At 34.8% G+C, this 13,663-nt stretch overlaps 1 protein-coding gene and 1 long non-coding RNA gene across 2 annotated transcripts; both read left to right on the forward strand.

Annotated features, from left to right (window-relative positions):
- The first annotated feature begins 371 nt into the window (after window positions 1-371).
- On the forward strand, window positions 372-3,828 carry LOC134250305 (fibroleukin-like). The gene is made up of 4 exons (XM_062732698.1): window positions 372-398; window positions 554-650; window positions 3,050-3,217; window positions 3,572-3,828. Exons 1-4 carry the CDS (start codon window positions 372-374, stop codon window positions 3,826-3,828), a joined length of 549 nt encoding a protein of 182 aa, XP_062588682.1.
- A 6,067-nt stretch (window positions 3,829-9,895) lies between these two features.
- On the forward strand, window positions 9,896-12,473 carry LOC134250405 (uncharacterized). The gene is made up of 4 exons (XR_009988501.1): window positions 9,896-9,963; window positions 10,628-10,674; window positions 11,637-11,810; window positions 12,376-12,473. It is a non-coding gene; the product is annotated as an uncharacterized LOC134250405 (long non-coding RNA).
- Window positions 12,474-13,663: the final 1,190 nt, after the last annotated feature.

Here is a 13,663-nt window from a genome sequence, read left to right on the forward strand (position 1 = left end):
TACCTTGCGTTGATGATTGTCCACAAGAAGACTTCCACAGAATCCTGCGATTATGTAATTAAAGAGCAAAAATTGCCCATTTTTAACTTTCAGTATGTTATAGCAAAGAATGGGATCATTATATTTACTACAATGTAACTTTAATATAATCATGATTAATTTGGAACTTAGAAATGACTTGTGTTTGTTATCTATATACGCTTACAAAATCCATTTTAGAAACAACCTTTATCAAATGCATTTTCACATTATTCGTTTTTGTTTCAGCTAAAGACTGTAAGGGCCTTCGTGAAAATGGCCATACATATTCCGGTGTATACGAGATTTATCCCTTTGGTACAGACCCCCGCCCTGTCAGAGTATACTGTGATATGATCACGATGGGAGGAGGCTGGACGGTATTTATTCCTTTATTTATTAAAAAATGACGCATTACATTAGAGTACAGATTTATATATTTTGTTCTTGTTTTGTCCGTGATAGACACACACACAAACATGTAAAAAGTATTGCTGAAAAAAATTATTATTAGATTAATGTATTTTTTTGAAAGGTAATCCAAAAACGTGTTACTGGATCCGTGAGTTTTGATAGAACATGGGACGATTATAAAAATGGTTTTGGTGAAGCGGGACAAGATTTCTGGATCGGTAATTATTAATTAAATTCAAAAAATTTGATTAATTTAATGTATTTCAATTCTTAACGGGAGACCAAGAGAGATAACGTCAAAATAGAATTCTGAACAATAGTTTGACAATACAAAAATAAAACGCCGGTAGCATGACAATACGAGGGGTGATCAAAAAGTTCGCAAACTAATTGAATAACTTCCATAAAAGAAATAATATTTGGTTTCAGTGTTGATAATATTTTAAATTAGTCCTCTCCGATTTAAATGCACATCTGCCACCGTTCTGCTCATGCGCGAATCACGTGATATTGGCGATCACGTGACCCCCTCTTTAGCGTTCTGTCACAAAAGCTGAAAGATTTTTCTTAGTTTTATATTTCTTTCCATGTAAGTTAATTTTTATAACAAGAACAGTTCATTTGTCAGAAATAGTCAAATCTCGACAACAGAATGAGTGGATAAGAATTTCCTTTCCAAAAATAAGCATGACGATCATCAAAACCCAAATTTTCTGTCTTGGGAGAGAGGTTTATTCAAGGTGGATAAAGAATGGGTGCCTTCTTTTTATCATATCTAATATGTTTAAAATCTAAAGCAAACGATGTTTTAGGTATTTAATAACTATATTATTGTTGAAATATTCAACTATTTTTCAAAGTCTAAATTACAGGTCTTTGATAGCAAATTGCTTCATCAAATACACATCTCTTTTCAAATTTGCTCTCATTGGGCAACAAAACCAGTATCACAGACCTGCCTACCCTTTTCATTGCAAGGGTGTAATTTCAGTACATTTTTTGGAGGAATTTCAGTTGCAGAAGCGTAATCAATCAATTTTTCTTATTTCGTTGTTCTTACTACTATAATTCTCAAAACAACCAAAATTGAGCATTACTAAACAAAGCTGGCATAAAATTTTCTTTTTCAGATCAATTAATAAAATATCAGTTTCCTATGTCAAACGCAATTCAAGCGTACATCCTTAATGAAGCATTTGGTTGATTTGTATCAAATCACTTAATTGAAGGCTTGCGTTTGCATGGTTACACAAATCGTATATTAATATTATTATAACATTATATTTTATCTTTTTAACACTCACATTTCTCTTTCTTGTTTTAAGCAATGTTAAAATAAACTAAATTGAGCAGAGAAATGACTGTACCTATTTCAATATCATTTTATATTAACGTACAGTGTAAGTAGTTCTTTCTCGTCTTTCAAATCTTCGCCATACCAGTTTACATGTAACTACGAGGTATAATACGTACGTTATTGAACCAGTCCTCTTTTAATTACTTTCATTAGAACTTCTCAATCCATTTCAGCAGGTCGTACTTTAACTCTAGATTTGGTCGTTCATAAAGGATTTTAAACCAAAATTCAAAAGCGTAAACTTAAATACAAGTGGCGTAATAGCGTAAATATGTGGTAAAAAGCGGAAAAATTACGCCAAAAGCGGAAGGGTAGGCAGGTCTGGTATCATTTATAACCATCTGTCTTCCTTCACTAAAACGACCAATGGAATCATGATGCATCGACTGAATTTATAGGAAGTCATTTATCTTTAGAAACTGTGTACAAATTATTATACGCTACTTCAAAGGGATTTCTAAGATATATAATAAATTCTACAGTCGTTTGTTGAATGAGTACGAGTGAGACAACCATTTTTCGTGACAAGTGACCTACATAGTGACGTCATTTTCACATCGTAACGTCACAATCAAGGAGCAAAACTTTATTCAGCATATGCTATTTATAGAGCCCGTGAATGGCTATGTGTGTACCAATTTTTATTCTAATCTGAAATGTGGTTTTGTAGATATAGAGATAGATCGCGAACTTTTTTATCACCCCTCGTACACTTATAATTTTACTTTTCCTTAATCCATCATTTACTACTAATGGTATTATCAGTTACACAATCAGTTAGTGACCTAATACAGAGTCATACAGGGTGTGAAATGGAAACCCGTATTGGGCGAGGCGAAGCCAAGTCCCAAAACGGATTTCCATTTCACAACCTGTATGACCCCGTATTGAGTCACTAACTGACTGTGTTACGAATTTATCCCGCTGAAGGCCTTCTTAAATATTAAAAAAGAAATCTTGGTGCATATCATGAAAATATCAACTTTTATTTCAATAACATTCAACGTAAAATATCGTAACAAGAAACTGAAGTAATCAAACTACCTACGTAAACCGTTTCTTAGCCGCCATTTTTATTTACAATAACAACGCTTCGAACGGAATCGCGTGCTCGATTTCATTTTACTCCTTGACGGTGACGTAATACGGAAAATTTCATGGCGTCATGTGATTAGCTTTTATCCAGTTAGTAATCTATAAATTTGTCTGAAGCGGGATAACGCCGTTTACACATTATTAATTTCAATTTATGTTACTCAGGAAATGAAGTGATCCACCAGTTAACAAAGAAAAAGACCTCAAGTCTCTACATTTCCATCACTCTGGTTAACGGTAGCAAACTATACGAGTTGTACGATCAGTTCTCAGTTTCAAATGAAGCAGATAACTATCAACTCTTTCTGGCGGGGAATGCCTCCGGAACCCTAGGTACTTAAATAGAAATTATTTTCACTTCATTATCGAGAGAGATGTGTAGAATTATACTATTTTAAACTTATAAATGAAAGAAAAGTTAACGTGAATGTCTTTATAAAGTAGCTTTGTAAGGCCATTTAAAAAACCGTTTGGTTACCCTCTTACGTTCGACTGGCTTAAAATGGCTCGACTCAAATATTTAGTAACCTCTAGGAAGCATTTTTTTTCTATGCAAATGTCAACGAAAATAATATTTTCTGAGAAAAAAAACATCCTCACCTATTTATCGACCAAATACTTTCAGACCAAGTTGGAAGAGATGTAAAACAAACATTATTGTAAAGTTGGCTTAATATAATTTTTCAGGTAACAGTATGTTTCACACTGGCTCACCTTACAGCGATCTGTCTGGCATGAAGTTCTCGACGTCTGACAGAGATAACGATCGGTGGACTGATGGAAACTGTGCTGCTTACTGGGGAGGAGGCTGGTGGTTCAACATGTGTCATAACGCCTTCCTGAACGGTCCTTGGTCTCTAGACTCGTGGTTTGGGCTTTGGTATCCCAAAGTTACAAACGGGACATCTGTCTGCGAAACACAAATGATGATCAGACGTCATTAGGTGACATGTGATAAAACATTCAAAATTTTCTTGATAATTTCATGTCACTGTGGCTTATAATCTGATACGAAGGTTATTACTTCCCATGCAGTAAAATGGCGTCTGGTCTGCAAGAGTGCCTTTTTAATTCAAACAAGTAAAATTCTTTCTACTGTATTTGGCGTTCAGTGGTTTTTATACACTGTCTGAGTATGAGAAGTTAAAAATGTCTTCATTTATTTAATTTTCTTACATTGACAGCTGATGATTTGATGGGACTTAATAAAAGCTCTCGGAACTATTCCCATGAAATAGTCCTTTAAATTATAGCCTCTACATTTGTACCGAGAAACCCTAGTCCACTAATTTAATCTTTTTGGTTTAATTTATATGCGCCCGGATCGAAAGATCCGAGGCATATATTGTTTTTGTCCTGTCTGTCTGTCTGTCTTTTTGTCTGTTTGTCTGCAAACTTTAACCTTCGCCATAACTTTTGAACCATAAATATTAGATACTTTATATTTGGTATGCCTACTCCACTAATAAAGCTCTTTCAAATGACATCAAGGTCAATGACCTTGTGAACTTAACTGTGACCTGTATACTAAAAATAGAGGAATTTTGCAAACTTTAACCTTTGCCATAATTTTTTAACCATAAATGATAAAGACTTCATATTTGGTATACATACAACACTTATTCAGCTCTTTTAAAAGACACCACGGTCAATGACCTTGTGACCTTGACTGTGGGCTATACGCTAAATATAGCTTTTTTGACGGCAAACTTTAACCTTCGCCATTACTTTTGAACGAAGAAAAATAGAGACTTAATATTTGGCATGCATTCTCCACTAATGAAGCCCTTTCACACGACACCAAGGTAAATGACCTTGTGACCTTGACTGTGTCACATGCTAAAAATAGCTTTCTTGAACTTTAACCATAACTTTTGAACCATGAAAGATAGAGACTTCATATTTGGTATGCATATTTCACTTATCAAGATCTTTCAAATGACACCAAGATCAATGACCTTTTGACCTTCACTGTGACCTTTACGCTAAAAATATGTTTTTTTAAATTTGTTGCCGCCGGGTGCATAGTGTTTCACAAACACATCTTGTTCTAGTATGAAATCAACTTGTTTACAAACTCTGCTAGATTGGGTATAACAAGAGAGCGTCTTCATTTGATATACTATTAGTTTTTACGATGTGCTGTTCCCGAACATAGACACTTCCAATCAGACTTTGTGCAAAGCTTCAGCCATCTAATTAACTGAAGAATGTGCAGGGTACACAATGTTAATGTAAACTGTGGACATTGCTGTACCCTATAAGGAGATGGGAGACGGAGCTTCAGTAAGGGGCAGACTATATTAATATTAATGAAGTGACACTCTGACTTACTAATTGCAATTACCATATACGTGATCCCTATGATGCAGCTTCTTGTACAAAAGACGTGTGCACTGAGTATCAATAGCTCCGAGACGGACTATGAGAGCTTTTAACATCTTAGCTCCGAGACGAACTATGAGAGTCTTGACGAACTTAGCTCTAAGACCTTTGTGAAACAATAACTTCTAGATTTCCCCATCTTGGCTCCAGTATCTTTGTTATTGAACTTTTCATGTACCATTGTTTTTGCATTTGCTGTGACTATATAATAAAACTATAAACTTACAAGGTCTTCTTAATCCAAACACATTTGTTAATCATGTTATATATATACGCATTAATTGGTGCCATGGACCAGGACCAGAACAGGAAATCTCTCCACGCTGAAAAGCGAAAGACACTCAAGACTACTGTAAGTAACTGTTTTATTGTACCTTAATTTTAAAGTATTGACAACCGAGACATGTTGAACCGTTTTGACAGGCGCGGATCGTCAGATCAAACGAGACGCGAAGCGTCGAGTTTGATCTGATGATCCGCGCCTGTCAACGAGACGTGATACGGCTCTTCGGATCAAGTTACTGTTATAATGATAGATTTATTATATACCCATTTATAACTAGCTAAGTTTAGCAAAATAAAACTTTAGAGATGAATTCTATAATATTTATCCATTAAACAAAGCGTAATAACAAGGGACTTTTTAACGCGCAAGAAAAATAACGTCACGTTTCTGCGTACTACGTCATCAGTTTCAGAGAGTGGTGATATGGATTCAGAAAACAACATGTTGGTGATCCGGAAATCGGATCACGACGTCACGTGATAGCGTAAAATCAACAGTAAAATTGAGTGATACACATTAGGTATATAATAAAAAGGTTTATCAAATGCAGTTGGTACAAATAGGATTTCAAACATAATAATACCGTATGAGGGGGATCCTGGCAAATTTAAAGATTGTACAAGTAACAGCTTTTTAAAAAGCTTGCCTGACTAAATCAATCAATTTATCTGCATGAAGAGTGATAAACCTTTTGAGCATAAATACCTTTATGGGTTTAAAACATGTCCTATGACTTTATATTTTGAGAACCCTGTGTAATTGAAATCTTGGTTTTATTTTACTTGCAGAAGAATCATCTCTGCACAGCATACAAAAGAGTTATTATTCTGTGTGGGGGGGGGGGGGGTCTGCAAGTGGAGTGATCTTCCCTTGCATCTAAATTGATTTCAAGCTACATTGTATAACCTAGGATATCTTCTTAAACAGGTCGAGGAAACTATCTCATATGGATATTGTTGCGATTGCGCACAGAGCTGCTCACAGCAAACAATGATCCAATCCAGTGAACGAGCCGAAAAGCATGATAGTCTACTACATGTTTATTTTTACTACAAACACGTGGGTCAGGAAATTTATACGCGATTTCAAACGACTGCTGCAAAGTCAGCTAACAATTTTTTTGAAATGTGTTATGAAAAATACGAAGATTAGATACTAATTAAGATTCCCCATGCTCACATTAACAAACAAAGTAAGTTTTCCTTGTTAAATAGTACGTTGAAATACCACTCACAAAGTCTTCACAAGTTAATAAGACTCAAGTTTTTAACTCGATATTCGTTAATTTGCCATGTTACTGGTTAAATTAGTTGTTGCTCGGTTATTATATGTTACTAGAGATTAAAAGTTGCATTTTATAAGCAAAAAAAAAAAAGAAAAAAAGAAAAAGAATTCTTAAGTTGCACTTTTTTTTATTATTTACCTGTTATATAAACCCTCATGCACATTGATCATAAAACGTGAGTAGCATATATTTCGAAAGTTGTATATGTTGGAAACATTGACAATAACGTGACACACCTCAGAGTTGATTGTTTTTTGGACCAAGGAATAGTCACGGGAAAACTGTCAACAAACGGACTTGTACAATGGAGTAGAGAAAAACCTAATTTTTATCATTGTAAATCATTTGTATATAAATGTGAGCATGGAATTAGTAGATAATGATGTTCATATTGTATTAAGTATGTAAAATGCTTGGAAAAATGAATCACGTTTTTCCGATAGCGATTTAAAAAATTGGCCTTTTAGAAACACACGTGTACATGTAGTATTTTTGTAGTAAACTGCAACTCGTTGGGCTGATTGGTCGATTTGTCAGTCACGTTGGTTGCTCACGTAACATGTAAATTTATTCCGACGTCACAGAAAATAGTTTCCTCGACCTGTTAACGGGGGGGGGGGGGGGGGTTATAGTGACACTATCATATGTTGAGAATGAAATAAGTAAATTCATTTTTTACACCTTAGGCCTGGTGGAAAGAGAAATCTTAAAAATCCAAGTTTTTTCACTGCTTTCTTATTTATTGTGTATCTGAAAAGACACATATAATAGATCATGCATCTGGAGACGATGACTTGAACTGCGTTGTTTATTATTATTGGACTAGTCCATTTATGGAATAGACCAACCGCGGGATCGGAAACAAATTAGAAAAATCATTTCTTTAGTGTTGCATGTCAATATACTGATGTATACGATATGTTGTTTTACAGAATGATATAAAACTTGTAGATACAATTTTTGAGGCATTAGAATGAGGTTTTCATTGGAAGTTGGCACACCCATTCATACAATAGAACAATCCAAAGAGCTTACTAGTGACATTTGGCGCAAAAAGAGCTATGCACCCCTTTCGTAGAATATAAATGGACTGATCCAGTATTATAGAAATGCAGAAAAAACTATAAATATGTTGAAACGGCAAATTACATGGAAAAATCTGTTCCTTGCAAAAGAGTAGAGGAAATAAACACTTCAGTGAATTGCATCAGCAATATCATTCTTTTCTCTGAAAACTGTTTCTTTTAAAATGCCAATGTAAATCAGCTTGCACAAAATCTAGCTCTTTCAACAGATGATCGCACACTTTCGGATCTTGGAAATATCAATCCTTATACAGCCTGACGCCGTGACGTCAGGCAATAAAATCAGTTGAAAAATATTCTTTCATGAACAATTTATCAGATGAAAAGGTCACGAAATTCCCGAATAACCCAAGGGGGACCTGGAAGGCCTTGAAAAATGAATTCTCCACACGATTTGCTGAAGTAATAGATTCTCAGCATGCGTTCATGTTATTACGAAAAGTTCACCAAAAACCCGAAGAAAATGTTCTGATTTTTGCCAAAAGATTATTGTCATTGGCCCAAGCAGCATATAAAGGTCTCGAAGAAGGACCTTCAGTTGAACGTCAATTGATCGGAATATTTGTCGATGGCTTATTACAAGACAAATTGAAATTCAAGGTCATGCGTGAAAACCCTGCAACTTTGCAAGCAGCTATAAACTGTGCTATGGCTGAACAAAACCTGAAATCGAAATCAGTTCGGGTATGAACAGACCCATATACCCATGAAGGTCGACCATTATAGATCTAAACGCCTTTCAAAAACAATACCAGAGAGAAAATGTATGTATTCAGTAAAACGAGCAACAAACTATCAGAGTGTTGAATGTTGGAATTGTGGAAATAAAGGACACATTAAAGTTGTAAACATAGGTAATCAGACATTACGTACAGAGCTCATCTCAACGAATGTTGTCTTTAAGTAAGACAAAGCCACACAATTAACCGACAAAATGTGTACATCCAAAAATGCAAAATTTATGCAATTTTGATTTGATACTATGGAATAGATCTTATATAAAAACTTCAAACTAGTTCATCATTATGGAAAGCCATAAGGGCACCCCCAGGGTCGGGGTCTATATATTCTATAGTTTTAACCCTGGCCACCCATGATGTAAACCCTGGCCGTCCACCCTCGCCTTCCCATGCTTGCATCCTGGAACTCCCAGGGTCCGGGTCTATGTAATCAATAGTTTTAACCCTGGCCACCCATGATGTAAACCCTGGCCGTCCACCCTTGCATTCCCATGCTTGCATCCTGGACCTCCCAGGGTCAGGGTCTATGTAATCAATAGTTTTAACCCTGGCCACCCATGATGTACACCCTGGCTGTCCACCCTGGCCTTCCCATGCTTGCATCCTGGACCTCCCAGGGTCAGGGTCTATGTAATCTATAGCTTTAACCATGACCACCCATAATACATGTACACCCAGGCCGTCCATCCTAGCCTTCCCATGCTTGCATCCTGGAACTCCCAGGGTCAGGGTCTTTTAACCCTGGCATGCCCACGCTAGCCCTGGCCGTCCACCCTAGCCTGGCCATGTTTACATCTTTAACCCTGGCCGTCCACCCTAGCCTGGCCAATCCATGTTTGCAGCATGCCAATCCCATGCTGGCCTGGCTTGCGTACCTGGCAGTTTAAACCCTGGCATGCCCAGGCTAACCCTGGCCATGGCCAAGATTTTGGGTGACCTCGATCATTCCCAAGTTTCTACGAGATAACCGGCCAAGATTCCCAGAGATAGAGATTTGATTTGGCCAAGATTTCCAATGACGCAGATGGATTCGCACAGCATCAACATCGTCATGATCGTGTTCGTCAGCCTGTAGACTAGTGTAGTGTAGCAGAGAATCAATACATTGAAATATCATCCCAGCAATGTAATGGCTTTAATTAAGTACTGATGATTCTGCTTATAAGATAAATTTCGTATACATGTAGGATGTGATCATTGGTAAATAATGACACATGAATTATTATTTATAGAGGATAGAAAGATGGTGGGGAATTCTGAGAGGGAAGTGTACAGATAGATGGATTCATCACTTTAAGGTAATGTTTATGGCCCTGTGATTGAATATGTGTGGTGCTTATAATTCTTAGGTTTACCGGTCAGAGATTTTTTTCTACAAATACAACTCATACTGCTACTTTTCTCTTCCTTTGTTATGCATTGTAAGAGCTACAATTTAGACAGATATGTCTGGTTGGTCTGCCCATCTGTCTCAGTATTTGTCATCAAAATCTTGTACTTTGGCCTTAGTTTTTGAATTCCTGGAGCTAGGGCTTTCATATTTTATGTGTTTTTTTTTAATGTATCAATACCTTTCTATGGGTACCAACATAATGGACTTTTTGATCAAGGAGTTTAACTCTTGTATCCAAAATGCCTTTTGAATACCAGTGTGGTTTCTTTCCTCACGACCTTTACCTAAGAGGTAAATGTACATTTAAAAAAGTTTAACCTTTGCAATGAGCTGTCATACAAGGGCATCAGTATTTCACTAACACATCTTGTTTTCAATATTTTCTAAGAGTAAAGAACTTGAAAATTCACTATGCAAAAATGTTACATATTAAAATGTAAAAGGTATGATTTTTTGACTCTATTAATTTTGAACAACAGTGGCATATATTGAATTGATATCCATAGACAGATTTCAAGATATTTTTTCCCCATTGGTATATTTCTTCATGTATATCTGCATTTTTTCAGGAATTGGAAAAGAATGGTGATTTTACAATTGGGGATAAATTACATACGTAAGTTTTTTTCTATTTATTTTTTTTCTCACCTTCCTTAAAAATATTTCAATAATTTTAGGTCACCTGACGGCTGAGTAAACTCAGGTGACCTATTGCCATCTGTTTTCACCTGTCATCGTTCGTCATGCTTTAACATTTGAACATTTTCAGCATCTATGAAACCACTGAACCATTTTCAACCAATTTTGGCACAAATCATCTATATATATCTTGTGTTAAGGCAGGGCTCTAATATTTATTTAGTGAAATGCATGAATTCTTTGAATATCTTTGCCTTTGTTCCTGGGTATTATGGCAATGATCTTGGTATAATTATATTTATGACAAAGAAAGCTGCTTTTTCCCAAAATGGTTAATTTTCTGGCCCCTGGGACAGAGGTACTTTGGGGGGGGCGTTACATAGTCTGAAAATTATTTAATGCTTTGAAATCTGCACTTCGGTATTAATCCACAACATGATGAAATAAAATTTATAAAATTTCCAAAATTTTGAAAGATGTGGCTCCAGGGTCAGTGGTTCCTGTGGGATGGGATGCACAACTGATAAAGTGGAAATACATTTTCTCTTTGTTATTCTGATCTACCTCTGGTATTAAGTAACCAAAGTAATTTCATGACCCTTGGTTTAAAACATGAATCAAATCCAATTGTTGGAAAATTATTGCTTGATACTCAGGTGACCTATAAGGCCCATGGGCCTCTTGTTGTTGTTGCTGCTGTTGTTGTTGTTGTTTTTTTTTTTGGGAAATATGAAAATTATTGATTGATTATATCTGTATTAAAAATGATGCTTGCTACATTGTCTTAATAGTTGCAGTATAGTATCCGGTACTTTTAAATTTGAGCACTGTAACTTGTGTCAATTTCCTCTTTTGCAGAAACTGATAGTTTCAAATTAAAATTAAGCATTTGCAGGGTCTGTAAATTTAAGAGATTAAGATTTTCATGTTTATTTTCAGGGCCTTAGTTCAGTATTGCTACATGAATATTATTAGGACAGAATTGGAGGAAGTTAAATTTTCGTGGAATAACCATCGCATCAGGTGCCAGAAAAGGGGAGATACTGTTTCTGGAATTCCAGAAGTACTTTATCATGTTCCAGAAATGTTAGGTCAGATATTTTTAGTAATAATGTGATATGATTACATGAACAATTCAAAAATTATTTACCAGGTATCATTTAAATAGATATATGAATTGAAAAACATTCATTTTAGAAATACCAAAAAAAGTATGATAATGACCAAGAAGTTAATAAGAATATTCCAGTAAAATATTAAAGGAAAAGCTATATTAGCTAAATATGTTGTCCATTTCTATCAAATAGGAAAACAGTATTAAATGCTTCTCTAATCAAATCATAATGATTTTAAAGAAAAATTAGACTACCAGAAAAAAAATTGTAGAAATTAAATTTACTAATAAAAGAACTGAAAGTTTACATCACAAAAGATTTTTGAAAACTTAACAGTTGATTTATAAAATGTTCATTGTATATCATGTATTCATTTTGATAGAATGTAGAAAATAAGATCGCAGGACAGTCAACTTTGAAATTGTTAGACCAATGTAATAAACATTTCTTTTGTTGGACTTTTTATTAGTAATAAACATAATATAGAAAGCTATTTATAAGGGTATAACAATATACATTTATTGACTCAGTTTGAGTGCAACATGCGTTTTGTCGGACCCAAGAACCAAACTGTCTGCCTGAGGCTGTGAAGCTCTACCCATTCCATGACGTAAATGGTCCATCTTATCGACCTGTCCAACTTCTCACTCAACAGCCCAACATCAATTTTTTTTATGTTTGTTCAGCAAAACATTAGAAATCTTAGACTTCTTTCCTCATAGATTTGTGTATGAACAAATTTCTAAATGTATAATAAAACATTTTATGGAAAGGCAAGTATCATTTTATAAAAAAAAAATTTGATATATATATTACCGCCCATAAAAACTTCAGTAACAAAGTATCTAGCCCAAATTTAAAGTATGTAGTTGAAAATATGTAGTGACTTTATCTTCTGAACTTCTTTATTTTAAATCTTACAAAATACCAATTGTTTCATTTTTCCTTTGAAATGCACTAAACACAGTCCAAATTCTTAAACACAATTCATCTCAATCAATTTATCAAATACTTGTCAGTAAAATAAAATATGAGAAAAGAAATCTGAAGTGTTACTGTATGTACAATTTTCAGCCATATTGAATATTTGCTGCAATTCCCTACACATGCCCTGCACAGGGTGTAAATAGTGTAAACCTAAAATTAACTCTTTTGCACTTACCGGTAATTATGGAAAATTTTTAACTGGGTGTAAGGTGTAAAATTAAGTGTACCTGTAATAAATAAATGTTTAATATATGGCTAAGTGCCAGATAAGGCCTTAGGGCACAAAAGCTAATGAAATTCTTTGTTAACTTTCAAGGCTAATGCTGCATTGAAAGCTTTATCTAAATGGTATTATAATGAAGAACATTTTCAATTTTTTGATTAAATTCTTTCAAATACTCCAGAATGTAAAAATTACATCCATCCTCTCAATGTGAATGAGGAGAAGTTCAAGTTTTTGAAGAGCCAGTGCCGTTTTGAAAATGACTTCGATAAAGATATTAAGGAAGCATTTGATGTTATCTGCAACTATTACCGTCCTTCATCAATATATGAAGCCAAAGCAATGTATATATCACTGAAAGATATATTGGAGCAGTATTTATATAATTGATCATATACGTATGTGAATTTTGGTAGTCTGACAAGTTCAAAGTCACTGACAGAAAACAGTTAATATATAAAATGAAGTTAATTTTAATTTTATGCATTCATGAACAGTAGGATTATATTTACTTTTTTGTATTGAAAAATTATGACCTTTTGACCTTTTACTTTTCGGTGTTTATGTAGATTCATTCCTTTTTAGCTAACCTGAGCTATTCTGATCAAGTGTTTGTCCATTTTCCTCTTCATCATAGTCCT

The sequence above is a fragment of the Saccostrea cucullata genome, unplaced genomic scaffold, assembly GCF_032062105.1.
Source record: "Saccostrea cucullata isolate Sc308-1 unplaced genomic scaffold, CSIRO_AGI_Scuc_v1 ctg16221, whole genome shotgun sequence".
Classification (NCBI taxonomy): domain Eukaryota; kingdom Metazoa; phylum Mollusca; class Bivalvia; order Ostreida; family Ostreidae; genus Saccostrea; species Saccostrea cuccullata.

What these genes read in the sequence shown, in the direction of transcription:
- LOC134250305 (XM_062732698.1), top strand. Translation starts at nt 372, where the DNA reads ATGATCACGATGGGAGGAGGCTGGACG. An exon ending in CGATGGGAGGAGGCTGGACG is followed by an intron (nt 399 to 553) that starts GTATTTATTCCT and finishes TTTTTTTGAAAG; the next exon opens with GTAATCCAAAAACGTGTTAC. An exon ending in GAATGCCTCCGGAACCCTAG is followed by an intron (nt 3,218 to 3,571) that starts GTACTTAAATAG and finishes ATAATTTTTCAG; the next exon opens with GTAACAGTATGTTTCACACT.